Consider the following 26,862-nt stretch of genomic DNA (forward strand, 5'->3'; position numbering starts at 1 on the left):
ATGGCATCTTACAGCAGCCCCTCTGCATTTGCCAGAATTCACAGTTGTATTTTCATTTATACCATTTGCTCACAATTCCTCACTGGAAAGGACCAAGAACTGATGCAAATAACTTCCTATTATAGTCACTGGAACTTATCGTGTCTTTGTCACAACCCCCTAAATACAAGGGTGCCCACTTATTATGGAGAATATAGGTGCTTATTTGTTGCCACTATAAAGAGAAGCAGGTTGTGTCAATTCTTGGTTTTCTACTGCTGAGGTTTTCAAGATAAAATAATGTACTTTATATAGTGACTAATGTACCCCCTTTTGTAAACTATAAGTAAATTATAAGTCACTAAGGAGTTCTATGACCATATAAAAGCATTCGGCCTTCAGTGACCTCAGTGACTTATAATATATTATACAACAGTGGGTACATTATTCACTATATCATTTACAGGATATATGTATTATAATGGCATATATACCCTCTTCATTTATTGTAAACTCTTACCATGCATGAATTTTACTGAGCTATGTTTGCAGTAAATGATACAGTGCACCTGTCCAGTGTACCAGCCAATGATAAAAGTCGTCGATTAATGTGCAAAATAAGGGCTATTTTGTAAGGGCAGGTCTGGGCTGGCAATCTGTGGATTCTGGCAAATGCCAGAGGGGCTGCTGTAAGATGCCATAGACCAGAGATCCCCAGCCTTTTATACCCGTGAGCCACATTCAAATGGAAAAAGTGTTGGGGAGCAACACAAGCATGAAAATGCTTTCTGGTGGTGCCAATAAGAGTTATAATTGGCTAATTAATAGCCTCTGTGTGAACTGGCAGCCTATAGAAGGCTCTGTTTGGCTTTACACTGGGTTTTTATGCAACCAAAACTTGCCTCCTAACCAGAAATTCAAAAATAAGCACTTGCTTTGAGGCCCCTGGAAGCAACATCCAAGGGGTTGGGGAGCAACATGTTGCTCTGAGCCACTGGTTGGGGATCACTGCCGTAGTGGGCTGGTGGGGGGCTGTTTAGGCCTATGTGTACTTGCAATGCCAGGGCCAATTTAGCCTGTTGAATAGCTGTTGCTTTTCTCTGAACTTCTTCACATAATGCACTGCAGTTTGTAACCCCCAGAAGGGACTCTTTTAACTACCTGAATTATTGTCCCCTAGAGGGCTAGAGCACTTAGTTGCCTCACAGCTGCACCTGTTTGCCAAAATAAAGATGCCTGCCCAGCACACAGAGCAGGGGTGGGGACTGACACACATCGGAGCCAGAAAGACCCGTCGGACAGGTGTGAAGTCAGTGGAAATCTGATCACAGACGTGTATCCTGGGACCTTTCTGTCTAAGGCAAAAGCTGTACGGGAGCAGGAGAGAAAAGTCACCGCAGAGCAAATCGCTAACAAAGTGATCTGTTATTTGGGCCGAAATGGGAAGAAAAAGAGGGAAAAGAGAATAATGAGAGTCTATGAAAGGCTGTCACTGCAAAGAGGTAAGGAGGAGTGATACAGAGCAGGGACAAGGGACTGTCACTGTGCCAGAGTAAGCGGAGATGTCAGCCAAACACACACAGGTCTGAGCACAAAGGTGAGCTTGGAACCCTGTGCCGGGGTCATAAAGCTGGGACTCCAGTAGAGGTAAAGCACTATATACAGTGAGGGGAGGTAAAGGGCAGAGGCATAAATGGATAGATAGTGACAAGAAAATAAGCCAAGACAGTAAGAGACAGGAGTACAAAATAGAGAGAGGAAAATCTTGTGTCATGTTTCCCTGCCAGGATATGGGGCTTTCTTGGGGTATAATCACTAATTAATAATTGTAAGGTAAAACAATGGGGTACAACCCCATTAAAACACCATAAAGCAAAACCCATGTACCTACTCAGACACATGTACACTAGCCCTGTGCCACTGGGATAAAATACAACTGTAGAGTGTGTAAGTGCACACAAACACACACACAAACACACACACACGTCTCAATCACATGGAGCCCCTTTACTTCAAGGCACAAATGGCACTGATTTTCTTTAGTAATAAGCTACTGTAAGTGTATAGTTATTATATGCTTTTATAGTGGATTGAGTCTTCTCTGCTAAATCTGAATTACCCCCCCCCCCACCCCAGTAGCCCCCCAAGTGGCTGCAGACATATAGTACAAGCAGTAGCAGGTTTTGCCATACAGTTTACTTTAGAATGTGCCTGGAGAAGAATTCACAACGGAATGTTGTTGTTTCCTGTTATACAACATCCTTCATAGGGCAGGGTTTATTTAATGTGTTTATTAATCATCTAGCATTGAGAACTGAGAGCATGATATCTGTGTATACACATGTTACTAACATTCACTAATGGGGGGTACTAAGCCGCACTAGTAGCGTTTACCATTAGCACCCAATCAGCAAGCTGTATTGGTAAGTGTACAGCTAGTCCAAAAATTAAAGCAAATATCTGACTGGCTGCTACACTGGTGCAACTAAAGGTGGCCATACACGTTAAGATCCGCTTAGCCCTACGGGTGGGCGATATCGGGCAAATGTAGGCTAATTCAAATTATAACGGCGGCAATGGGCGCAGTCGGTTTGGGGACTGCATCAACGAGCCGATGCAGTCCTCGATCCAATCAAATCTTTTAACCTGCCCGATCGATATCTGGCCAGTTTCAGGCCAGATATTGGTCGGACAGGCCCGTTGTTCCTGCCCCTACACGGGCCAATAAGCTGCGGAATCAGTCTAAGGGGCCGCTATGGGCAGCTACAATCGGCCCTTGTATGGCCACCTTAAGAACCTATGTTGGTAAATTTGCCCCATTGTCTCTAAAGGTGGCCATACACGTGGCGATCCGACGATGTTTCGTACGACCATCGGTCGCACGAAACATCGTAAGATCCGCCACACACCATTCAGGGCTGAATCGGCAGGTAAGGAGGTAGAAACAATAGGATTTCTACCTCCTTCTGCCGATTCAGCTCTGAAGGGAGAATTTTGGTCAGGCGCCTTCTATGGCGCCCGATCAAAATTTTCAAACTTGTCCGATCGGCGAGTCGTCCGATATCAGCAGCTTCCTGCGATATCGGTCGACTCGCCGACATGCCATACACGCACCGATTATCGTACGAAACGAGGTTTCGTACGATAATATCGGTGCGTGTATGGCCACCTTTAGATTTAGATTTTTGTGACTGTACAAGTTCAAATGTTTTTCGCTCTCAAGCAATTAATGGTGAGTTTCACCTTTTTATGATGAAATATATGATAGCAGTGTTGTAGTGAAATAGCAGCAATATTGTGAATGCTCTGTGGCAAAATAGTTATGAAGTCTGTTTAGTAAAGTCTGTTAAAGTCTTGTGTCTATAATCCTCTGTGTGCACTTTAGGTCTCATTTACTAACAAATGCTAACTTGGCCAATAGCAACCACTCAGGCCTTTGCTTTTATTTATTTTTAGTTGACTGTAACTAATTTCTGGTTTGTTACCATTGGCAATGGTACATTTTGTCATCCACTAAAATTCTCTCTTACTGTGGGTAACAAAACACCGCAATCTACTCTCTCATAGAATATAATGGTAATCACTCTTACCCTGCAGTTACTATTATTATTATAATTATTTATATAACACCATCAATTTACGCAGCACTTTACAGAATACTGTTGTGGCAGTGCTTAAGCTATATTGTGACAGCAGCGGCAGAGTCAGTGTGATTATCAATACAGCCTATGGAAGGGTATTTTGCAACATTTTGTTGTCTACCCACAAGCCACCTAATTTGCACCACTGTTGCCAGTAGCCACCCATCAGCAATTTGTTTTGATGAGTATACTGTGTTAGTAATCAGCCCCAGTGTACAGTGTAACTTTAAAAAACAGGACTTCATTACAAAAAATTATCTTAAAGAATAATGGGGGGAAGGGTGGGGTGAGGTGGCCGGCCGGGTTGCCTAGGTCGTCTTTGATTTGGTGGGTAAAAATTATATATAGGCATGGGACCTGTTATTCAGAATGTTCTGAACCTGGGAATTTCCAGATAAGGGAGTTGTAGTCCAGAAACATCTGAAGGATGTCCCAATAGCCACACATGTTTTAGAGGTACTGCTATGGGACTTGTTGTCCAGGATGCTACGGATAAAAGCATCACCATTCTTTGTCTATTAAAAAATCATTTAATCATTAAATAAATCCAAGGTACTGTTTTATTTTTAAAAATTAGAATTATTTGTTTAAAATGGAGTCTGTATGAGATGGCTTTCCTATAATTCAGAGCTTTCTGCATAATGGGTTTCTGGATAACGGGTCCCATACCTTTACAAGTATGTAGTTGTAATAGCATTAGGTATAGAAATGCTACAGCTGCATTATTTGTGGTTGACCAGGCATGAGCATGTTGTTGAACTATATCACTGTTGATTCCAAGGGCCAAAGGCTGATCACCCCTACTATAGATACAATGTTATACCTTTGGCTATATACCTACACTAGGCTCCTGGCAGAGTGCAAGACAAGTGCTATCCAGTCTTGGGTTAATGGCAGTGTTTATTATAAAGCTATTATCTCACCAAGTTGACCTAACAGCCAGTCACAAGAGGTGCGAGCAGACAAAGGGCAACTGATACATTTGATCCTGACTTGATAACTGTGCAAATAAATTGAAAGAGATGCAATCAGCTTGGAAAATAAGGCATAAACCATTGTTGTTGAATTGAGAATAAAGAATATCACTGTTTCTCCTAGGCAAACAAGGATCTGGTTGCACTTGCTTAATCTTTATTTAAAAGTGTTTCTGCCTTTGGGAAATAAAAGCAATTTGATATTTCGGAGTAATAACTGGCTGGAAGGGAATATTTTTCTTTTTCCATCCTCATCTTTATGACTTCTTAGTGTCCCGCTGTGTTGTGCAATATTGTTGCAGGTGAGTAGGAGTGTCGGTGTGACAGTATATTAGCAAATTGCCCCAGGGTAGGGTGTGTCTGTGCCTTATCAGACTGAGGCTGAACGGATTAGTTGCTCATCAGGCAAGCTTCACAGACAGGTGCAATTAATAGAACAAAAGGCCTAGAGCAGGGATCCCCAACCAGTGGCTCGTGGGTAACATGCTGCTCCCCAACCCCTTGGATATTACTCTCAGTGACCTCGGAACAGGAGATTATTTTTGAATTCCTGGCTTGGAGGCAAGTTTTGGAGGACCATGTGCACTGCCAAACAGAGCCTCCTGTAGGCTGACAGTCCACATTGGACTACCAATAACCGACTTCTACCACTTCCATTGGATTCAATGGAAGACACACAGAAGTGAGGGCACTTTTTAAAAACTCTTACCAAAAATTTGCTCTATCCTGCCAACCATCTTGCTGCTACTAATCACCAACCAGCTTGGCTCTAGCAAGTGCCATTGTGTTGGCTGTCCACATGAGCAAAGACAACCATCATGCAAAGATTATAGCTGTACGGACCAACAACATCTTTATTTTTACTGGGGCCCCAAGAATTATCTGTAAAACATTTACAGAGTATCCGCCATGTGTAGCAATAGCTTATTGGCTGTCACAGTGCTGCTATTCGATGCAAATAGCCCCACACTGACATGGAAACACAGCCATGATGTATGGCACACATGCCTAGAATTATTCTAAAAACATCTTATCTGTTATCTGTGTTGGCCACAATTAACGTGGATTTGCTACAGATCTTGTCTAATTAAGATACATGGTAATTATGGGATGCCTACATAATTCTTGCTGCAAACCCCACATTCCAACAACATGGGCCCCCCTGCTTCTGTAGGGTCTGCTCTATAGTTATAGTTATAGTTATAGAGTTATTGTACAGGATTTTCCCTTTATATCTGGAATAATTCTAGCTAAGGCAATGATTCTATAATGAATCCTCCTGTCACTCCTACATGTACAGGTATAGGACCCATTATCCAGAATGCCCGGGACCAAGGGTATTCCGGATAAGGGGTCTTTCTGTAATTTGGATCTTCATACCTTAAGTCTATTAAAAAATCAATAAAACATTAATTAAACTCAATAAGATTATTTTGCATCCAGTAAGGATTAATTATATCTTAGTTTGGATCAAATACAAAGCACTGTTTTATTATTACAGAGAAAAAGGAAATCAATTTTTAAAATCTGAAATATTTGCTTATAATGGAGTCTATGGGAGACAGGCTTTCCGTAATTCGGAGCTTTCTGGATATCGGGTTTCCGGATAAGGGATCCCATACCTGTACATGAACATATACAGCTTGCACTGTATTTCCTCTAAACTGAGCTAAATGTAATGTGTTTTTTTCTCATAGATAGGAAATATTTTATTTTGATTGATATAAATGTCTATGCTACATGTTAAATATAGAGAAAAGTGTTTGAGTTTTAGCAGTGCTGAAATTGGATGGGACAACGTTTTTAATGTTTTGTTCTGAAATTGTTGGGGTCCCTATCCAGTTGAAGTAAAGACGCCCCTTGGCTTTTGATCTGTGCAGCTAAAATCTTTTACTGTGCTTGTCTTTGCCTATGTGGACAGCCAATCTGATTGCTGGTTAGTGCTTAGTAGGAGCAAGCTGGCTGGCGTATATATAATATAGCTATCTTGCTGGTGATTGGTAACAACTTGCTTGTTAAAAGCCAAGTCTGATGGTCTTAAGTAGGAATAAGGTTGATGGAAGATGTTAAGAACAATTTTGTTGCTTTTATTGGTTATTCGTCTCTGAAATACAGATTTTGGTATATGTAAGAAACAACTTTAATAGCTGCATATGTTTGGTGACACAGGACCCAGCAACACTGCAAGTGGAGAAATGTATATAACAAAAACCTTTCTGTCCATAATGTGATCTATATACTTTATATGGCACTTTTGGCTGGCACACTTATGAGCATAGACTGCCTTTAGCGGTTACTTACCAGTCAGGGATTAGCCAAACTCATTATTTTAGGTTACTGAGTTATCCACTGGAGATTTGTACCCTACAAAATGAAAACCCTTATAAACTCTTAGCTTTGGTGGTGGAAAAACATAATATATATGTGACAATATTTCAGCTCCTGTAAGTTCTAGTTGGGATATGATTAGAAAGTGCCCTGTGCTTTAAAACCCAGTGTTTGCTATAGAGTAGTTGTACCCAAAGTGTGGGGCTACCCCCCCCGGTGGCTTGGGGCTACCCCCCCCCCCCCGGTGGCTTGGGGCCTCGGCACAGGCAGGGATTAGGCTGTAGGCCAGTTACAATAAGCTTTTTAGGGAAAAATAGATACACCCTGCTATAGGGGTCCTCCATGAAACTGGACATTTTCCCTGCCCACTATTCATACTGCATTGCATACAAATGAGAAGAGGGTCCCCTGGCTCCCAATGCTTCCCATGTGGATTCACTTACCTGGCTCCACATATGTTAATCAGAAAACCTACACTGGTGAGCCCCAGTCAAGGCAAATCTAATGGTATAAGAGTGAAACTGGGTCTCCAACCCTGGATTTCTTCCACTTTACATTTAAATGGGGAGCCTCCTCACTCAATATGATTTCCATGTGATGCACAATTAGTGTTACTAAATGAGTCCAGATTGGAGCCAGTTTGTCTGGGAGGGTCCCTCCCTTTCATTTAGCCAGTAACAAACAGTTTGTCATGTACCCTGCTCCAGGTTTCTCCTTAAGCTGGCCATACACTGTAAGATCCACTCGTATGGCTGCAAGGGAGGGGATTTCTTCGGATATGCCCACCTACGGGTGGTCTAAAGGACTGATAGAGGCAGCTAAAATCGGCCCATGTATGGCCACATTTGCTCTGATATCAGATTCATTAGACTTGACTTGTCCTTCATCAAACCAATCTGTTATTATTTATTGTTTGATAAGCACTTTACTCCCTCTTAAACTCCTTCAACAATGCTTTCTATCTATAATGACTCAAAAATGCTCCCAAAAATGGGACCACATCCTAGAAGTGTATTCAGGCTACCTGGGGCATTGAAAAGCACTGAATGCATGGGCCCCACTGGCACACTGCCCCATCTAACCAGGTGGTCAATAAACTTGTTTAAACAATGTAGCCCATCAAAGCTTATGCACATTGTATTTATATGATTAGGAAAACCCATGAGCCATGGTTCACTGTAGTGGCCCCAAACATTACCCTACATTCTCACCCTATATTCTCCCTGACTTTTACCCAAACCAATCTTCTGCTATTGCCACATTTACTTTGGGCTAATATTGTGGTACTGGACCTGGCAATGTTTAGCTATAAAGACTAAAAATAGTGTTTAAATAACTATAATCCTAGCTCTTTTAAAACCCTTGTGCAAATTTCATATGCCTCATACTATATTGACCTTATCCTTGTCCAATCAGTTTTTAACTGTCTGTTTGTTAAGTGAGTATTAAGACATATAAATATTCTGCCAGTTGTTCCTCCCTAATGTAAACAGACAAACCCTCACACCTCCAGAAGTGCATTTTCTTTACCAGAAGTGCCCACACTCGAAAGAAATATGTTGGGATGTGGTCTCCGGCGGGCCCCAAGGAGGTAAGGCCCGGGTCTAATTGCACCCCCCCTCCTCTGGTAGTTACACCACTGACCTATATAGAACCAGGAGAGAGGCCCCTGCCAAGGCAAGCAATCCTGAGCCAAACCTGTATGAGCGATTTATTTCTGGCACTGTGTATAGATCATAATTACACTGAGGAATGCATATAAATAGTAATTATATGTATATAATGTTTAATTCCATAGCTGAGGAGTCATGACAGCAAACGCAAAATTATTCAGCACACGGTAATTCCATTGCTATTTTATTACCTTTATAAGCAGGGCAGCCAAGGGCAAGTACAGGTAGCGTACCCGCAGGGGTTCACCTGTTTCTAGGCCCCTGAAACCCAATACTTGCCCACTGTGGGCCCCAAATGCAACTGACACTTATTAATAATATCCTCTGCACCTCCTAATGATCAATTTCCATTTAGTCAGTGGATCTGCTGAAAACCCCACAGTAATACAAAGAACTTTGCACAGTCCAACATCCCAGTACCAAGCATTAAACATAACTTATATATACAGGTATGGGATCCCTTATCCGGAAACCCATTATCCAGAAAGCTCTGAATTACGGAAAGCCTGTCACCCATAGACTCCATTTTACTCAAATAATTTAGAATTTTAAAACTGATTTCCTTTTTCTCTGTAGTAATAAAACAGTACCTTGTAATTGATCCCAACTAAGATATAATTACCCCTTATTGGGGGCAGAACAGCCCTATTGGGTTTATTTAATGGTTAAATGATTCCCTTTTCTCTGTAATAATAAAACAGTACCTGTACTTGATCCCAACTAAGATATAATTACCCCTTATTGGGGGCAGAACAGCCCTATTGGGTTTATTTAATGGTTAAATGATTCCCTTTTCTCTGTAATAATAAAACAGTACCTGTAATTGATCCCAACTAAGATATAATTACCCCTTATTGGGGGCAGAACAGTCCTATTGGGTTTATTTAATGGTTAAATGATTCCCTTTTCTCTGTAATAATAAAACAGTACCTGTACTTGATCCCAACTAAGATATAATTACCCCTTATGGGGGCAGAACAGCCCTATTGGGTTTATTTAATGGTTAAATGATTCCCTTTTCTCTGTAATAATAAAACAGTACCTGTACTTGATCCCAACTAAGATATAATTACCCCTTATTGGGGGCAGAACAGCCCTATTGGGTTTATTTCATGGTTAAATGATTCCCTTTTCTCTGTAATAATAAAACAGTACCTGTAATTGATCCCAACTAAGATATAATTACCCCTTATTGGGGGCAGAACAGCCCTATTGGGTTTATTTAATGGTTAAATGATTCCCTTTTCTCTGTAATAATAAAACAGTACCTGTACTTGATCCCAACTAAGATATAAATAATCCTTATTGGGGGCAGAACAATCCTATTGGGTTTAATTAACATTTTGTTGATTTTTTAGTAGACTTAAGGTATGGAAATCCAAATTACGGAAAGACCCCTTATCCGGAATACCCTTGGTCCCAAGCATTCTGGATAAAGGGTCCTATACCTGTATTATAAACCCTAAAAGACAGTACTTTGTCCATTAATTGGCTGATGTGACCTAACATATATGTGTGCCTTGGTTTGTTTGTGTGCACCATGAGTCATATAATCCCAGGGGGGGGGGCCTAGTACTTAAAATGGTAATTTTCTATTTAGGATTACACAATGGTACTTTCTTCTTGAAAAGTAGATTTTTATGACAATGGTTTATGTAGATGAAGCAGAGCTTCACATTAGAGCTGGTTTATGCAATATATTTTTATAGAGACCTATGTTTTTCAGGGGTATAGTTTTCCTTTAATAACATGTAATTACTACCAGTCTGTGGGTTCTATTAGCTTCTGATGATGAGTAGTGATGGGTGAAATGTTTTGCCAGGCATGGATTCGCGGCAAATTTCCGCGTTTCGTCGCACGTCCAAAAATTGTCGCAAGAATAGTCGCGCATCAAAAGAATAGTTGCACGTCCAAAAATTGTCGCAAGAATAGTAGCGGGCGTCAAAAGAATAGTCGCACACAAAAATTTTTTCGCAAGAATGTTCGTGGGCATCAAAAGAATAGTTGCGCGTCCAAAAATTGTCGCAAGAATAGTCGCGCATCAAAAGAATAGTTGCACGTCCAAAAATTGTCGCAAGAATAGTAGCGGGCGTCAAAAGAATAGTCGCACACAAAAATTTTTTCGCAAGAATATTCGCGGGCATCAAAAGAATAGTTGCGCGTCCAAAAATTGTCGCAAGAATAGTCGCGGGCATCAAAAGAATAGTCGCGACACGCAACATTTTTGTCGTTTTGCACATTTTTTAAAGCTTTGCAAATTTTTTGGCGAAGTGAAACGGGACAGATTCGCTCATCACTAATGATGATTACCAATATATATATATTACTCTTCTTGTGTTTCTCTTCCATGTGTATAAAATAAGTTGCCCATTGTGTGTGCATGGTCATTATGTAGTAAATATTTCATGTTTGCAGGCAGCATCCCAGGGTGAACCCAAGGGTGTGTGTGAGTGCACGCTAAGCAACCAGGTTGAGCCGAAAAATTCCTTTTATGCTTAAAATTCCCCAAACAAATTTCACCATGACGGTATTTGGACAATAGGGCACAGGTCCAGAATGGAGCGAAGATAGTGAAAACAATTGCCATTGGAATTTCTGAAGATGTTTGTGCCTGATTCATCGATGTTGCCGTCATTTTTCTTTCTGGCTAAGTATAAAGGCCATGCTTTGTTGCTATATCTGACATCCACCCGCAAACACACAATAATGGGCTTCGCTCTTTGTTCCGCTGATGGAAGGATTCATGTTGCTCGCAGACACACCCAAACGCATACACACTCGAGAAGTCAAGTACACACTGGCCAGGGATAGTCACTAAGGGCTGCCCAATCCTTTCCTTCTTTTTCCCTATTGTGGCAAATGTTCTAGGTTTGTGGAATGTATCACAAGTTTAGCAAATACTGTAGCTTTGTTGCCCAAGAGTCTGATTGAATGTTACTACCATTAGGTTCAGAGTTCAATTACTGTCATTAACAGGAGCTAGGGGACGGGAAAGCTGTGTCTAACCTGCAGCCATAGCTCAATAAAACTTTTGAGGAAATGATGGTGACATAAAATGGGTGACATAAAAAAAATACTATCTGGCTCCTTGAGACTGAGTTGGCAGCTTATTGGACCATGTAGGGGCCAGATGACCTGCCTGGCTTATGTCTAACTAAAAAATCAGCCCGATCAAAGCTTTTACATGTGCAACAAAGGGGAGGTTCAGCTTCAGCTTAAAGGAAAACTACACCCCAGAAAAATGTAGGTCTCTATAAAAATATATCAAATAAACCAGCTCATACGTAAAGCCCTGCTGCATCTAAATAAACCATTTTCATAAAAATATACTTTTTTAGTAGTATGTGCCATTGGGTAATCCTAAATAGAAAACTGCCATTTTAAGTACTAAGGGCCGCCTCCTGGGATGCACACAAACAAACCAGCCAATGAATGGACAGAGTTTTGCATTTAACTCCCACACTACTTCCTGTTACAGTTAGATCTGCATTATTTCATGTCAGCTGATCTCTGAGGGAACCCACAGCCCATCACTAAATGGCGGCTCAAGGGGAATGATGTAAAGGAACAATATTTACTGATATATATATAAGTAAGTTTGGTAAGATTCTTTAATAGCCCATATTATGATATAAACTAACTGTTGGTTAAGTATTCATTCTGGGGGTATAGTTTTCCTTTAAGCTAGAAATGCATCAAATCCATAATTTTTTGATTTTTTTGGACAGAACCCTGAATCTGAACCTTAATTTGAATATCATATTTGAAAAAAAAAAAAATTGGCATCAATTGGGAACAAACTTTTGTCATTTTCAGTTGTCTCATGACTTTTAGGGTTTGAGTGGCTGGTTGACCACTTAATGGCTCAACTTTTGCCACAGTCGAGTAAATTAGGACATTTATTAAAGGTACTTGAGTCCAAAGCCAGTGGCTACACTTTCTTACACACTTTAATATCCCTCTCTTACTAACTGGGCACCTACTAATGCAGGGGAATGTTGGAGCCACCTCGAAAGTTGGTGGTAGCTTCAGGGTTCCCTCAGTGGCCTGCATCAATAGACATGACACACTTGAGCCTAAAGAACTGGCTGCAGACGTTACTTTTAATCGATCATTTTAGGATAAGCTTGGTCCTACGATAACTAAAAGATCTTTTAAAAATTGGCCAGTTGTAGAGATGATGAGTTGCCGACACTGACGATTTGCAACATAAAATGGGCATCAAAAAATAAGCACAACTGCATGGAGTTTAACTTGGTGGCTACGGTTGTGTTACGTCTCCACCTCATTGCCAAAATAACTCTGGAATGGGGTTAAAAATGCTGAATTGTAGGTAAACAACATGGTGGCGTTATCCCAAAGTTGCATTTTGAATACTGCACTTGCGCGCCCAAATACGCCCTTTAGTATGTGGCTGTATATGAATCCTGCAAAAGTGCCGGAACCAAATTCTGGATTTGGTGAATCCCTAGTCTAAACATTTAATTTAATTAAAGGAGAAGGAAAGTCATTTTGGCATTTTACTGCCAATAGATACGCCACATTAGTGCCACCTAGAACACTATATTTATTCTGCAGAAAGCTTTACCATACCTGAGTAAAGAGCCCTAGAAGCTCCCTCTGATAGCAGCCGCTATTTTAGCTTGGTCATTTTAGCTTCCTGCTGTAGTTCACCTGCTCTTTTCACCTCTTGTATCAGTTATTGGTTGATTTATATGTTACTCTGTATGTCCAATGTATGAAACCCACTTATTGTACAGCGCTGCGGAATATGTTGGCGCTTTATAAATAAATGTTAATAATAATAATAGTTATAGCTGTTGGAAGCTCAGATCACACATTCCTAAGTGAGTTCTTATGCATTCCTATGGGAGGGGGGAGGAGGAGAGGGTGAGAGGAGAGAACTGAGCAGACTTGTGCCCCAAACCTGAAGGAGCCCTAAAAGAGAGGAAGTCTGATTTCCAAAAAAGGAGACAAGAAATCCTGTGTTTCTTTTGATAGAGGACTCAGTGCAGCGTTTCTGTGAGTGCTTATGGCTGTATTTACATAGACCTTTCTGATAAAGCTTACTTAGTTTTTACCTTTCCTTCTTTTTAAATACTTTATAAATATTCCCATACATCCCTAGTTCCTAACTTTGGGCGCCTAGATGCTGCTGGGCTAGGATTCCCGGTATAACACCTAGGGTAAAAGCATGCTGGGGGTTGTTGTCCAACACCATCTGGGGATCTGAGGTTAAGAAACTGGGCTATAGATGTTCATTACAGTGCATCCGTGTCACTAGAGAGGCAATAACACCCATCCCTGTGTCACACTAGCCCAGCCTGCGTTTTGTAGGCCAGATCTGCCAGTGCAGAGTGGAAACTCATTTGCAGTCAGAAGGCTCAGTGACTCCTGTCGGCTTGTGAATAAAACATAAAAGGCTGAACTAAAGCAGAGAAAGACATTGTCTGTTCTTTTCTTCCCGTGGCTGCAAGACACCTTGCCTGATCCAACAGGGGACACATGAGCTGTTTGTCTTGTAACAGGAACCTGGCTCCTAAATGTTGTATGCCGAGCCCTCCACCCACGCCTATAGAATTTTATTTATTTATGGCTTTGGGTTCCAAATCTCTGCACAGTAACTTTGGAAGCGGGCGACCCGGTGGCCTTTTAGTAAAAAATGTCTGCTTGTCATAACAGTGAGAATGTAAACAGTGTACTGGACAGATCCATGTACCTTCCCTGAAGCTCCACGTCAGTTCTTATCTCATTTTCCAGTGTTGGACCAACATGGGCCACATCATAAAGGAAACTATAAATAGAACTTTGTATGATTTTTCTTTTTAAAGGGGTAGGGCACCTAAATATGTCTTTAGACAGTAGCAATGTTACCAGACTTGGCATTTCTCCCTCATTATCTGGGAGGGATTTTTAGATAAGATGGCTGAATAGTGATATCAATGTTAGATAGAGAAGGGAAGAAGAACAGGGGGGGGAAGGGAGATACCAAAAGAAAAAAAAATGATCACAGAAGTGTAACTCTAGCTGTCTTCTTTTAAGGACAAGCAAATTCGCTGGGGGGGAAGGTGAACATTTATTAGGCAACACACCCATCTTGTTTCATTTTTACCAGGCCTACCCTCAGCAATAACAGGTTCCCATACTAAGTTAGCAAGGCTCCTTATCCCCAAGGGGGCCCCAATTATTAAACCATTGGTGCCCAGGGACCCTGGGTTGAATGGGATAGTTGTGACTCTTCCAGCAATGGATGGAAAACTATTTTTGTGTCACAACCACAACAGGTTAAAGGAGAAGGAAAGTCACTTGGGGGTGCCAAAATGTTAGGCAAAAGGTAAGCGATTTAAGTCACTTGGGGTGCCTAATATTTTGGCACCCCCAAGTGACTTAGCCTTTCCTTCTCCTTTAAAGGAAAACTATATCACTGACTGAACCATGTAGGTCTCTATAAAAATATATCACACAATACAGCTCATATGTAAAGCCCTGCTTCATCTAAATAAACCATTTTCATAAAAATGTACTTTTTTAGTAGTATGTGCCATTGGGTAATCCTAAATAGGAAATTGCCATTTTAGGAATTAAGGGCCGCCCCCTGGGATCATAGGATTCACAGTGCACACATACAAGCCAAGACACACATACATGCTAGGCCCTATCAGCCAATGAATGGGCAGAGTTCTGCCTTTTACTCCTATACTACTTCCTGTTACAGTTAGAGCTGCATCACTTCCTGTCAGCTGATCTCTGAGGGGGCACACAGCCCATCACTAAATGGGGGCTCAAGGGAAAGGATGTAAAAGGGCAATATTTACTGATATATATATATTCAAGTTTGGTAAGATGCTGTTGGTTAAGTATTCATTCTAAGGGTATAGTTTTCCTTTAATAAAAAAAGATTTAAAGTTACAGGTTACTATATGCCCAAGATATTGTGTTCCCAGGATACTGGTATTGCTGAGATCCCATGATACACACATTGTAGGAAGCTGTATGGATTCATTCTAGGGCAGCTATGTGCAAAATAATGCATTAAATTCAGTTGTTTGGAAAGCGACAATGGTGACCTCATGATACTGAATTCCTTTTGGCACCTTCATTGTAAGTTTATATCTATGTATGTATGTATAACTTTATTTATAAAGTGCTACTTATGTACGCAGCGCTGTACAGTACAATACATTAATATAAACAGGGGCTTATTAAGATAATAGATAAATACATAGCAATTTTCCCAATGTACCGAAACACCTTCCATAGCATTGATTCTTTACAGGTTTCAGCTAATGACTTGAGGGGCCAGCAATGGATGACCAACGCATCCGACTCCCTGCCCGTACCCTCCTGGACTGCGCCAGCACCGATCAACTGTGCAGTAAGTAGAAAAGACACAACCCTGCCTACCCCTACTCAGAGTTATTGCCACTAACGGCAACGTTATATCCCCTCACAGTTGTTCGAACTCAAGAATACGAAGTGATAGTGGTTCCCGTATTTCTGATTGGCGTCTCAGTGATCCTTCTTGCCATTATTCTATGGCTCCGGTATAGACCACGGAAACCAGATGAAGATGACCAGAGACAAGGTAAACTTTGTCTTTCCTCCCTCCGTGTAGGTGCGACTCGTGAGATGCAATGAACATGCATTATTGAGAAGACAAGCCTTTAATAACAACGTAACCAGATTCCTCTACTGGATCAGCCTTGTCATTTAGCAAGACGCTGAAGTTATTCTAGCATCAGATATACCCCTATTTGTAACAAAAGGCACTAAGTTTGCCCTGTAGCAGTAACCCATAGCAACCAATAAGATGTTTGCTTTTGAACAGGTTAAGTTCTACCTGCTGATTGGTTGCTATGGGTTACTGCTCATGAGCAAACTTTTATTATATAACCCCTATGTTATTCTAGTGTGTCTTCTATTCTATTCTATAGGGCTTATTTACCATAGGTACAGATGGAAGATGGAGAGTGGATAATGACAAACTGGATAATGACAGCAAGGCTAGATAGAGACTCAACCTTTTAGCTGTTGTTGAAATACAACTCCCAGGCAAAGGCTGTTGGCAGTTACAGGAGATGCAGTTTAAAGGGGTTGTGCACCTTGAAATTAACTTTTAATATGGCATAGACAATGATATTTTGGAACAATTTGCAATTGGTTTTTCATTTTTTATTATTTGTGTTTTTTTAGTTATTTATCTTTTAGTTCAGCAACGCTTCAGTTTAGAATTTCAACAGCTATCTGGTTGCTAGGGTCTTTTTTATTTTAGCAACCAGGCGGTGGTTTAAATGAGAGACTGGAATATGAATACGATGGGGTCTGAATGGAAAGATTAGTAATAAAACATAACAATAATAATAAAATTGTAAGCTCACAAAGCAATAGTTTTTTAGCTGCCAGGGTCAGTGATGTCCAATTAAAAACTGGACAGAAGCCACGTCCAAAAGGTGGGCAAATAATTCAAAAACTATCAAAAATAAATAATGACCATTAGTAAATTAGCTAAGAATGGGACATTCTATACCATATTAAAAGTTAACTCAAAGATGAACCTAGGGTTGCCACCTCTGCTGGCATTTGTTGCCGGGCAGGCGGCGGGCTGTGATGTCATGGGGGTGGGGAAGAGGCGGGGCCGTGACATCATAGGGCGGGTTAGAGGCTAGGCTGTGATATCACGGGACGGGGCTATGATGCCGATCATTGCGTCAATCCCAGTGAGTCCTGCCCGGTTTCCCTAATTTGGAAAATCGTGCAAGAGGTTTGGACCGGGAGAGTCCTTCAGAAAACCAGGCTTAGACTGATTCGGCAGTTAATCGGCCCGTGTATGTGCACTTCCAACGGGCCTGCCCGACTGATATCTGGCCTGAAATCGGGCAGATCTCGATTGGGCAGGTTAGAAAATCTAGTCGGATCGGGGACCGCATCGGCTCATTGGTGCGGTCCCCGGACCAACTTTGCCTATGCCCATCATTATAATTCGGTTGTTTGGCCCCAGGGCCAAATGATCAAATCAGCCTGGATTCTCCCGATATCGGCCATTCGTAGGTGGGGATATCAGGAGAAGATCCACTCGCTTGGCGACATTGCCAAGTGAGCAGATCAGCCTGGGAATGGGGAGCTTAATATTGCCAGGGGGCTTAAGAAAAAGGACATGCAATATCCAGTTTCTTAAATTCCATGATAACATCTATACGTATGATAGCAAATGATGCATTTTCATATAGGAACCACTTGTACTAGTTCTCATGCCCCGACTCTACCTACAGATGAGCAGAGAAAGCCGAGCGCTGGTTACATTAACCATGCCATCTCTCTGGAAGAGCTGACCTTGGATCAGGTGCTAAGAACGAAAGACCCCTCATTGCAAGCTCTGGAGATACCGCGGGCCAGAATACGGCAACCCCTGCAACTGGCTGGGGAAGGGCGCTTTGGGCCCATCTACAGGACAAAGCTGAATGGCCCAGAGGATGGGAAAGAGAAAGATGTTATCATTAAACGGCTTCGAAGTAAGTAAAATGGTATGGGCTACCGGGCTCTATATTCTCCTTGGATGTGTACACATGTCCTGTATGTATCCCTGTGCCTTAGAGCTTACAGTCTTGTCACCTTTCCCTTTCTTTCTATGATCCATTCCTCTTTCCTTTTTTTTCTTTCTGCGCAAGATTATATTTATTCTAAGCCTTTCCCCTGTCTTTGGTTTCCCTCAGATTCATGTGGAGCACAAGAAATCCGTGATTTCCTGCAGAGGGTGGCCTTTCAGGGGTGGTTAGGCCAGCACCCAAACATTGTAGAGCTGCTGGGGTGCTGCCCTAATGAGAAGCCTTTCTGCATGGTACTGGAGAACATTGAACCGGGGTCGCTACTGCATTTTCTCTGGGACTGCCGTCGGGTAAGGCAATATAATAAAATAATGGGGGGGGCCAAGTGCTTAGGGAGAGTTGAAATGTGACACAAAATGTGTAAAGATACCACAAGGCTCATTTGCAAAAGTAACCCCAGCGTGCCAAGGGCTTATATAGATGCAAGTCAATCTTTTTTCAAGACAGTGTTTCTTCCCAGAATTCTAGTGTCACAGTGGGTTCCCCTCTAAATAGTACGTGCCATAACTTGCGTGTGATTGATCAATGCAGATACAAATTAGCTCCTGCTTTGGTAAATGACACAAAAGTTGCAGTGTGTGGGATAGTAATGGTCTGACTGGCTCACTAATACGCATGGTTTCAATGAGGGCATTAGCGTGTAGGTGTAGGTGCAAGTTGCTAGGGTAACCATGGACAGGGTCGGACTGGGGGGGTGCAGGTTTTAATTTCAGGGGTGCCTTGTATTCTTGCTCTCCATACTTTGCATCCTGTGTGCATCTTGAGGTTAACTTTAGGTATGTTATAGAATGGCCTGTTCTTATCAACTTTTTAATTGGTCTTGATTTTTCTTCCTCTTCTGACTCTTTACACCTTTTAAAGTTGGGGTCACTGACCAACTGCAAACTGGCCTAGAATAGTACTCTCTACATCATACAAAAAGCTATTTTAAAGGTAAACCTGTTTAATCAGAGCAAGCTGATCTGGTCATCCCTACATTGATACGGATAAATTGTGCTATTTAGCAGGCACCTGCAATGATGGTGAAAAACCACTGACATATCAATTTAAAAAAACGGTCATTTGCAACTTTTTAGCACGTTACACATTGCACTTTTGTAAATGAGTCCAGCCTGCTCTGATTAATGGCGCACAAGGTGCAAATTACGGCGCACAGGAACTCAAGACATCCTTAAATAGAGGGGCTACTTATTGCCTCCCTTAGCAGTTTGTGCCTGAACACATAACTGACTTGTGTCCAGTAAATTACACACTAATTTCATTGTAATCACTGTAATACAGTTGTGTTGTGCATGGGCTGGGATTCAAAATAGGCCCTGGCATTCCAAGTACACAGAGGCCCAAACAGCCCCCCAGCAGCCCAATAAATAGTGAGTGTCTATGGGATCTTACAGCAGCCCCTCTGGTATTTGCCTGAACCCACAGATTGCCAGTCCAGGGTTGGTTTTGTGTTGGCTTGTAGAGAATTGCTGAGGTATTGTATGCATATTTGCCAAATAAAGAAATATCACTATAATTAACACATTTGTTCATTTGCGCTCTCCCAGGATGTCATGTCCATGGATGGAATTCTCTATGATCTCACCGAGTGTCAAGTTTACACCATAGCTCTTCAGGTCCTTTCAGCACTAGTAAGTGTATACACGGGCTCGCTGTTCCCCCTTCCACATCCTATAGGTAATTACTATGTACACATGGAACAGACTTTATGGAATCAACTGACACCAGTGCTATGGCATCAAGTTAAGGCCAATGTTTTTTTATGTAGTGATTTTGCCTTTTGGGGGTATTCAATTTGGAGTATTCCATATCTGCAGCCTGCCTCCCTCTCTCTGGCCAAAGTTGAAGTACAAAAGTTGCCCATATTGTGGAGTCATGAGGTGTGGCAGATACCCCCATAATAAAAGCTCTGACCATAGAGCAGTATTTAACTACTACCTTTATTGAGCTTATAGCTTGTTTTGGCAGAGAGTCCCTATAACAGGAGTCTCCAACCTTCCTTACTTGTGAGCCACAGTCAAATGTAAAATGACTTTGGGGAGCAACACAAGCACCATAAAAGTTAATGGAGGAGCCAAATAAGAGCTGTGATTGGCTATTAGGGGCCTCTATGCACCCTATCAGCTTACAGGGGGCTTTATTTGGTAGTACACCTTTTCATTTGACCAAAATGTGCCACCAAATTCCAAATTCAAATCATCCAAGAGGTTGGTGAGCATGTTGCTTACGAGCCCCTGGTTGGGGATCACTGCCCTATACACATAGGAAAACCTTGCCTACTTTATGTTTTTCAGGGCTTCTTACACCAGCGCAAACTGTTTCATGGAGATCTGGCAGCACGAAACATCCTCATTCATCGTAACCTAACCGCTAAACTGACCGGACTGGGTGGAGCCTGTGAGATGAGACAGACTGGGACCTTCCCCTCTAGACGTCCTGCTCCCTTGAAGTGGATGGCTCCTGAGCGGCTCCTTCGCTTGCCAATCTCTGCCAAATCAGATGTGTAAGTTCGATCTTGTAGAAATGATCCAGAAATGGACCAGGGTCCTTATCAGTGATTTGGGGGGTCAATTCAAATACCCTCTGTGTGGGGCATAATTAATTATTACTCAAGCTGCAGCTCTCTTGCTGTTCTTGAGCAATGGCCCTATTTTAATTGTTTTTCTTTTTATTATGGCCCTCTCCTGATCCTTTCCCATCCTGACTTCGAAACTTGGACCTGGTTTCTAAGGTACCTGGTAGCCCTAGTAATCAGAGAGCAGAGCAAAAATGTCAATATTTCAAAATCTACACTTCTTAAAAACTACATATATATATAGGAAAGTCACATGACCTAGAGCATATATGTCAAACACAAGGCCCGGGGGCCAAATTTAGGCCCACCTGGCTGTTTTATGTGGCCCTTGGTGAGTGTGTCTGACCATCCAGCCTGATCAATTTCCAATTTTCTCAGATAGTAACTAAGACTTAAGGTGGCCATACACGTGGCGATCTGACGATGTTTCGTACGACCATCGGTCGCACGAAACATCGTAAGATCCGCCACACACCATTCAGGGCTGAATCGGCAGGTAAGGAGGTAGAAACAATAGGATTTCTACCTCCTTCTGCCGATTCAGCTCTGAAGGGAGAATTTTGGTCAGGCGCCTTCTATGGCGCCCGATCAAAATTTTCAAACTTGTCCGATCGGCGAGTCGTCCGATATCGGCAGCTTCCTGCGATATCGGTCGACTCGCCGACATGCCATACACGCACCGATTATCGTACGAAACGAGGTTTCGTACGATAATATCGGTGCGTGTATGGCCACCTTAAGGGGTATATTTATCATGCTGTGTAAAAAGTAGAGTGAAGCATTACCAGTAATGTTGCCCAAGGCATCCAATCAGTAATCAGATTTCAACAGTAGCAAAGCATCTATTGGCTGCTATGAGCAACATCACCGGTAATGTCTTACTTCAATTTATACCCCTTAGTATCTTACTAAGTACATTAATAAAAAATTTGGCCCGTTTAGCCTGTGTTTTAGATTTCGGCCCCCTTATGTGATTGAGTTTGACACCCCTGATCTAGAGGTATAGTGAATGTCTATCTATGCCACTGCATCTTTAAGCAAAATCTAAATTGTAACAGAATACCATACAAGGAATGACTAAGCTCTATGGGATGTACTACATAACATAATTAGTACATTCCTACACACCTACAGTAATTACACTATGTGAATCTACAAATTTAAGCAATAGCAGAAAAGGGTAGGGGCCTGACAGACACGGCAGCAGTTCCATTTTCCACTCTGAATAGGGAAGTTGCTTATGAGGAAGACAAAATATTTATTCTCAAGACTGATAGTTTTCTTCTATAACCAACATATTCTGACTAGAACACACCAGATATAAATAGCTCTGCATATCTGTATTGTAATTTACAAGGGAAGTATAAGACAGGAGTTTTATGTACGTATAAAAGCACAGTCATTAAAAAAGAGGCCTTTTATAGCTCCTACATCTCTGACAAGTAGGGTTTTATGTGTATATACATTTAAATTACTAGTGTAAAGTCTGAAATATACATAAATATATATATATAAAGCTAGGTTTTCGTTAGGGTCCAATTTTCCAGGGCCATAGTTGCCCTTTAAGATAAAGTCACATGGGGCAGCTCCTGCACTGGTATTTCTCTGTCATTAGTTTTCTGCTTTAGGCTTAAAGAACCTGTATTATAAAGGACATGGAAAGGGTAATACACAGGGAGAGCCAATATCTTTGCTGGCGCTCTTGCCTACCTAGTGCTGCGTTGCCACCATTTTAGTATTTCCCAAGGCTTCCTTGTGACTTTTAGGTTTGAGCATGCTCAGTATGGAAATATCAGAAAATGGGGCTGGGGACCTCTGGTCTAGGGAAAGAAATTAGTGATTTAAGACACTGGGTTTGCCTAACATATTGGCACCCTCTAAATGTATTACCTTTTCCTACTCCCGCCCCAAAGGGCATTTATTTTGTGTTGTTCTTATCTCTTTATCATTTGATCAAATAGGATAAATATACACTTGAAAATGTAATGATGAACAGGAAAAGTGTGTGCTAATCTTCTTTTCTTCTATTGATTCTAGGTGGTCATTTGGAATTCTTCTTTATGAAATGATAACATTGGGTAAGACTATATTTATGTTTGTGTGTTCTCCTAACTAGGCACTGTACATTATTCAGCTATGCTCTGTTCAGGGTTGGACTGTGCCTGAGGGATAGTTGGAAAAAACCTGGTAGGCTCAGCCCTTGTGAGCCCTGCCGACCCAGTTTTGCTTCTGGTTCTCACCAGGAACTGTGATCTGTGGGCACACCCCTATTCCACCCCTGATTGCATCAATAAAAAAGCATACGTGCGTGTGGTGGGTGGGGGGCAAAACTGCGCTGCAATCTTGCCCTGCGGAAAGGTTTGCAACTTGGGTGGGGGCCCTGAGGTGGTAGCCCCAGCAGGCCCTGCACACCCCAGCCCAACACTGGCTCTGTTCTATAATATGTAATGCCTTTCCAGTTCCACTTGCTAAGCATGCAACAAGCACACATCCCTACTTTCCCTAAGATGATTGGGGGTTATTTTTTTGCTATATTCAAACCTTCAAGCCAATATTAGGGCTCATTTATGAGTGCAAGGTCGATGTGGTAGGATAGATGGAAAAGTGAGTGTGCATTGATGACTTGCAACCATATATGCTACCATTAGTAGGAATCCACCATTGAGGGTAGTTAAAGATAAACTAAAGTTCACATTCACGTGGTCTCAGTAACTGTAACAGTAACTGGTAGGAAGTGATCAAAGATAGCAGCTTGGCACTCACAGAGTAACTACCCTGGGTTGGTGTGTTTCCAAGTCCCAGCAGGTATGTTGATCTCTGGAACCATAGCTCCCTTTAGCTCTGAATTTCTCTTTTATATTTCAGGTGCTCCTCCTTATCCTGAAATTCCCCCAAATGACATCCTGCAGCACTTACAGAGAGGAAACATTATGAAGAGGCCTCCCACCTGCAAACCAGCGATGTAAGGATCACCTAGTTATGTCTAATTTGCTCAGACCTTGGCTTCAGAAACTTCTGTTGATGCTAGAGGAGAGTGAGATACTGTAGCTGTCAATGGACATTTTCCACCTATTAAGAATTTCAAAAGCTCTTATAATTGGGCCCTATTTGCCTCCTTTATTTGGTGGGGTGAGGACTACTCATTCCTTCAATTAGATATCCTGGGAAAGACCTCAAACCCATCCACAATGTCTCCAACATCTATGATAGTCATAGGTTGCACCACTGAGAACGGGGTTCAGAGTTTGTAATTAGGAATTTTAATATTATTATATGTTTCTAATATTATCTTCTCATAGGTATAACGTCATGAAAATATGTTGGCTTTGGAAGGCACCCGAAAGGCCGTCACTGCCAGAACTGCGCAAGCGTTTGGAATCTGCTAAAAAGGCTTCGAATGACAAGACGGTTCTGCAAGTCCCAGAGCAGGTGGTGCCGGAGCTGTACGCCGGTGTCGCTGGGACAGAATTTATGAGAATTGAGAATGATTACACTGTGCTGTAAGGGAAGCACTTGAAAGTCTACGAAGTCTGATCTAGTAGATGAAGAGGAGTCATTTACTTGACCTTGAAGAACATTGTGGAAGGCTCATGTGCAGATTGAATGACTTGTATGTAAGGAGATTAATGGTGGCAGTTACATGCCTGTTGGATTACCTTGGCAAGCATACCGCGGTAATGCATTTATATTACCCTACAGGAAGCCTTTAAAAAAAACATCCGTTTAATGTCTTAAACTTAAAGTGGTGAGGAAGACTGGATTGCCATGAGAACCCATGGGAGAGTCCCAGAGAGGGTCCCTCACACTGTGAATGAGGACATTTTTATATGTGTGTCATACAAAGTAGCCCTTGTATCATGGACTTGGATCCGTATTTTTATGGAGCTGTTGCCTTCTGTTACCGTTCTTTGTGTCTTTACATTTGTGAGAGTTCAGTTTACAGTTAAATAAGTTTTGATTACAATGTCTAAAATACGAACCCCTTCCGCCCCGGCTTGATTGCAGGATTAAAGTGTCCCAGTCTGGGGCCCCCTACTCATAACTAAACGATAACATGAAAGGCCTTGTGTACTTATGCCCCAGTGCAAAATCATGCTTCTTAGTGCTTATTTGCCCAGCACTGCTGCACTCTGCAACTCCAATAGGATTAAATATAAAGTGCTGCCAAACACAGGTAGTGCTGTATTCCTTTGGGGGACAGCTCTGTGTGCCCAGAGTGTAAAGTGCAGGGCATGGTGCAAAAAACATTCCCGTATGAACAATTTTTTTTTACACTTTGCACCATACACTGCGCTAATTAAATAAAATCTAATGCTCTCAGAAATGCCCCCACCCTATTATCAACCCTATGGCATGGGGTTGATTGACATCTAGAGGTGCCACCTTACCCCAGATACACTATGCAGACTGCATTGGATTCTGTGCAACCTTGCAGCATGTGTCTATGTTTGTGTTTAGCCATCAAATATCAGGCCCTAATATACTGTTCACCCAGCACAAGTACTTCTGTCTTTCAGTGAAGGAATCTTATGTTATTTGTTACTCATTATATTATGGAATCAATGGTTTGTGGCTACTACAGATGATTACATTTTCTGCAATATTAACTTCATACCATTACTTTACAATACAGACTCCTTGAATGGGGCCCTGCACTTTGACTGGCACTGATGGCACTTAACCATTTACAAAGCCACCCAGCTAACTCTAATTCCCAGTGCTCTTTCCATGTAGGAGGTATGAGTAAGCACCAGAAGAGCTGCAAATGCCCCACAAATTGTGTCCTTCCTAAAACTCCAAATCTACCCAATATTTAAGGACCAATTAGCTCACCTTTATCAGTATGCATGGTTATTGTTGCTAGCATGCACCCCATGAACAATGTACTAGTTATTTGCAGATCTCAGGAGATGGTGTTCATTTCAGCATCATGCCTCATCGAAGCCTTTATGAAAACGGGTTGACAAGCCACATGCACCTTATAAATATTATATATTTAATAAATATTTTATGTTTTAATTTGGCGCTCGCTTGCTTATTCTTTGCCTCCCTCTAACAACGTTCTGTTTATATTGCTTTCATCCCTGTACATCGCCAGTATATACTCGAGATTATATGGAAGGAAGAACTGGTTGTGTACAGCAGTCGGTTGCTTTCTCATTATGCAGAATGCTCTTAATTCTTCAAAGGTCAATTTCATAGCAGAAGCTGAAAGGAAATATAACCCCTCGAAACAAATCAATGTAAATATGACTATGAAGATTTTCATTCATCCAGGTCATGGTATATCTAGTATAAATAAATCTAAAGCAACTGGACTTGTTAAGTAATCATTGAAGACGTTTCACTACTCATCCGAAGCTGCTCAATGATTACTTAACAAGTCCAGTTGCTTTAGATTTATTTATACTAGGTAAATCAATGTAAAATTGATAAGGGAGCTCTTCTAAACACTTCTAAGATTTATATGAATTCAATTTTTTCTAGTTTTCAAAGTACTGGCAGTTTTTAGTGCTAAACTCCACAGGGGGTTTTGATCAGATTTTATGGTTCAGATTTGATCTGATCTTGTCATACAACATCGCGGAGCATCATAAGATTTTATAGGATTCTACAAAATCTGATAGGCTGTAAGGTAAAGTCAAATCAGATAAAGGGCAGGATTCAGATCAGTGAGAAATAGGTTTATCACATGAAAACACATGGATGAGATTCAATAAGAGATGCAGTTCAATTCAGAAAAATGTATCTCACTGTTTATCACGTGAAAACTCTATGGGAAAAAACTGGTATTGAATTTGGAAAATTTGGAAAAATTGAATCTCGTCCATAAGTTTTCACATGATAAACTTTTTCTCATTAAACTGAATCTGGTCCATAGTCAGATGCTGACAGTCTGACAGTCAATATATTTCAATTAGGAAAAAAAAGTCAGATACTATCAGATTTTATCTCATCACAGCATGCAGTTGCTCCTTTCCGACAGGCAAATCTTTCATTTTCATCAGATTTTTGTATCAGTCCCATTATATTTTGACCCATGCAACTACATCCGATGTGTTTTGTCTATCCAACATCCTCTGATAAAAG

At 41.4% G+C, this 26,862-nt stretch overlaps 1 protein-coding gene across 1 annotated transcript; it reads left to right on the plus strand.

Annotated features, from left to right (window-relative positions):
• The first annotated feature begins 1,355 nt into the window (after positions 1–1,355).
• styk1 (serine/threonine/tyrosine kinase 1) lies at positions 1,356–25,791 on the plus strand. Its single transcript, NM_001130318.1, is given in 10 exon segments — positions 1,356–1,481; positions 15,872–15,970; positions 16,049–16,180; positions 17,865–18,104; positions 18,306–18,487; positions 19,745–19,828; positions 20,492–20,700; positions 22,810–22,850; positions 23,638–23,734; positions 24,072–25,791. Coding segments are annotated over 9 exon segments (1,260 nt in total). The 5' UTR covers positions 1,356–1,481; positions 15,872–15,900; the 3' UTR covers positions 24,277–25,791.
• The last annotated feature ends 1,071 nt before the right edge of the window (positions 25,792–26,862 follow it).

This window comes from Xenopus tropicalis, chromosome 7 (assembly GCF_000004195.4).
Source record: "Xenopus tropicalis strain Nigerian chromosome 7, UCB_Xtro_10.0, whole genome shotgun sequence".
NCBI classification, from domain to species: Eukaryota; Metazoa; Chordata; class Amphibia; order Anura; family Pipidae; genus Xenopus; species Xenopus tropicalis.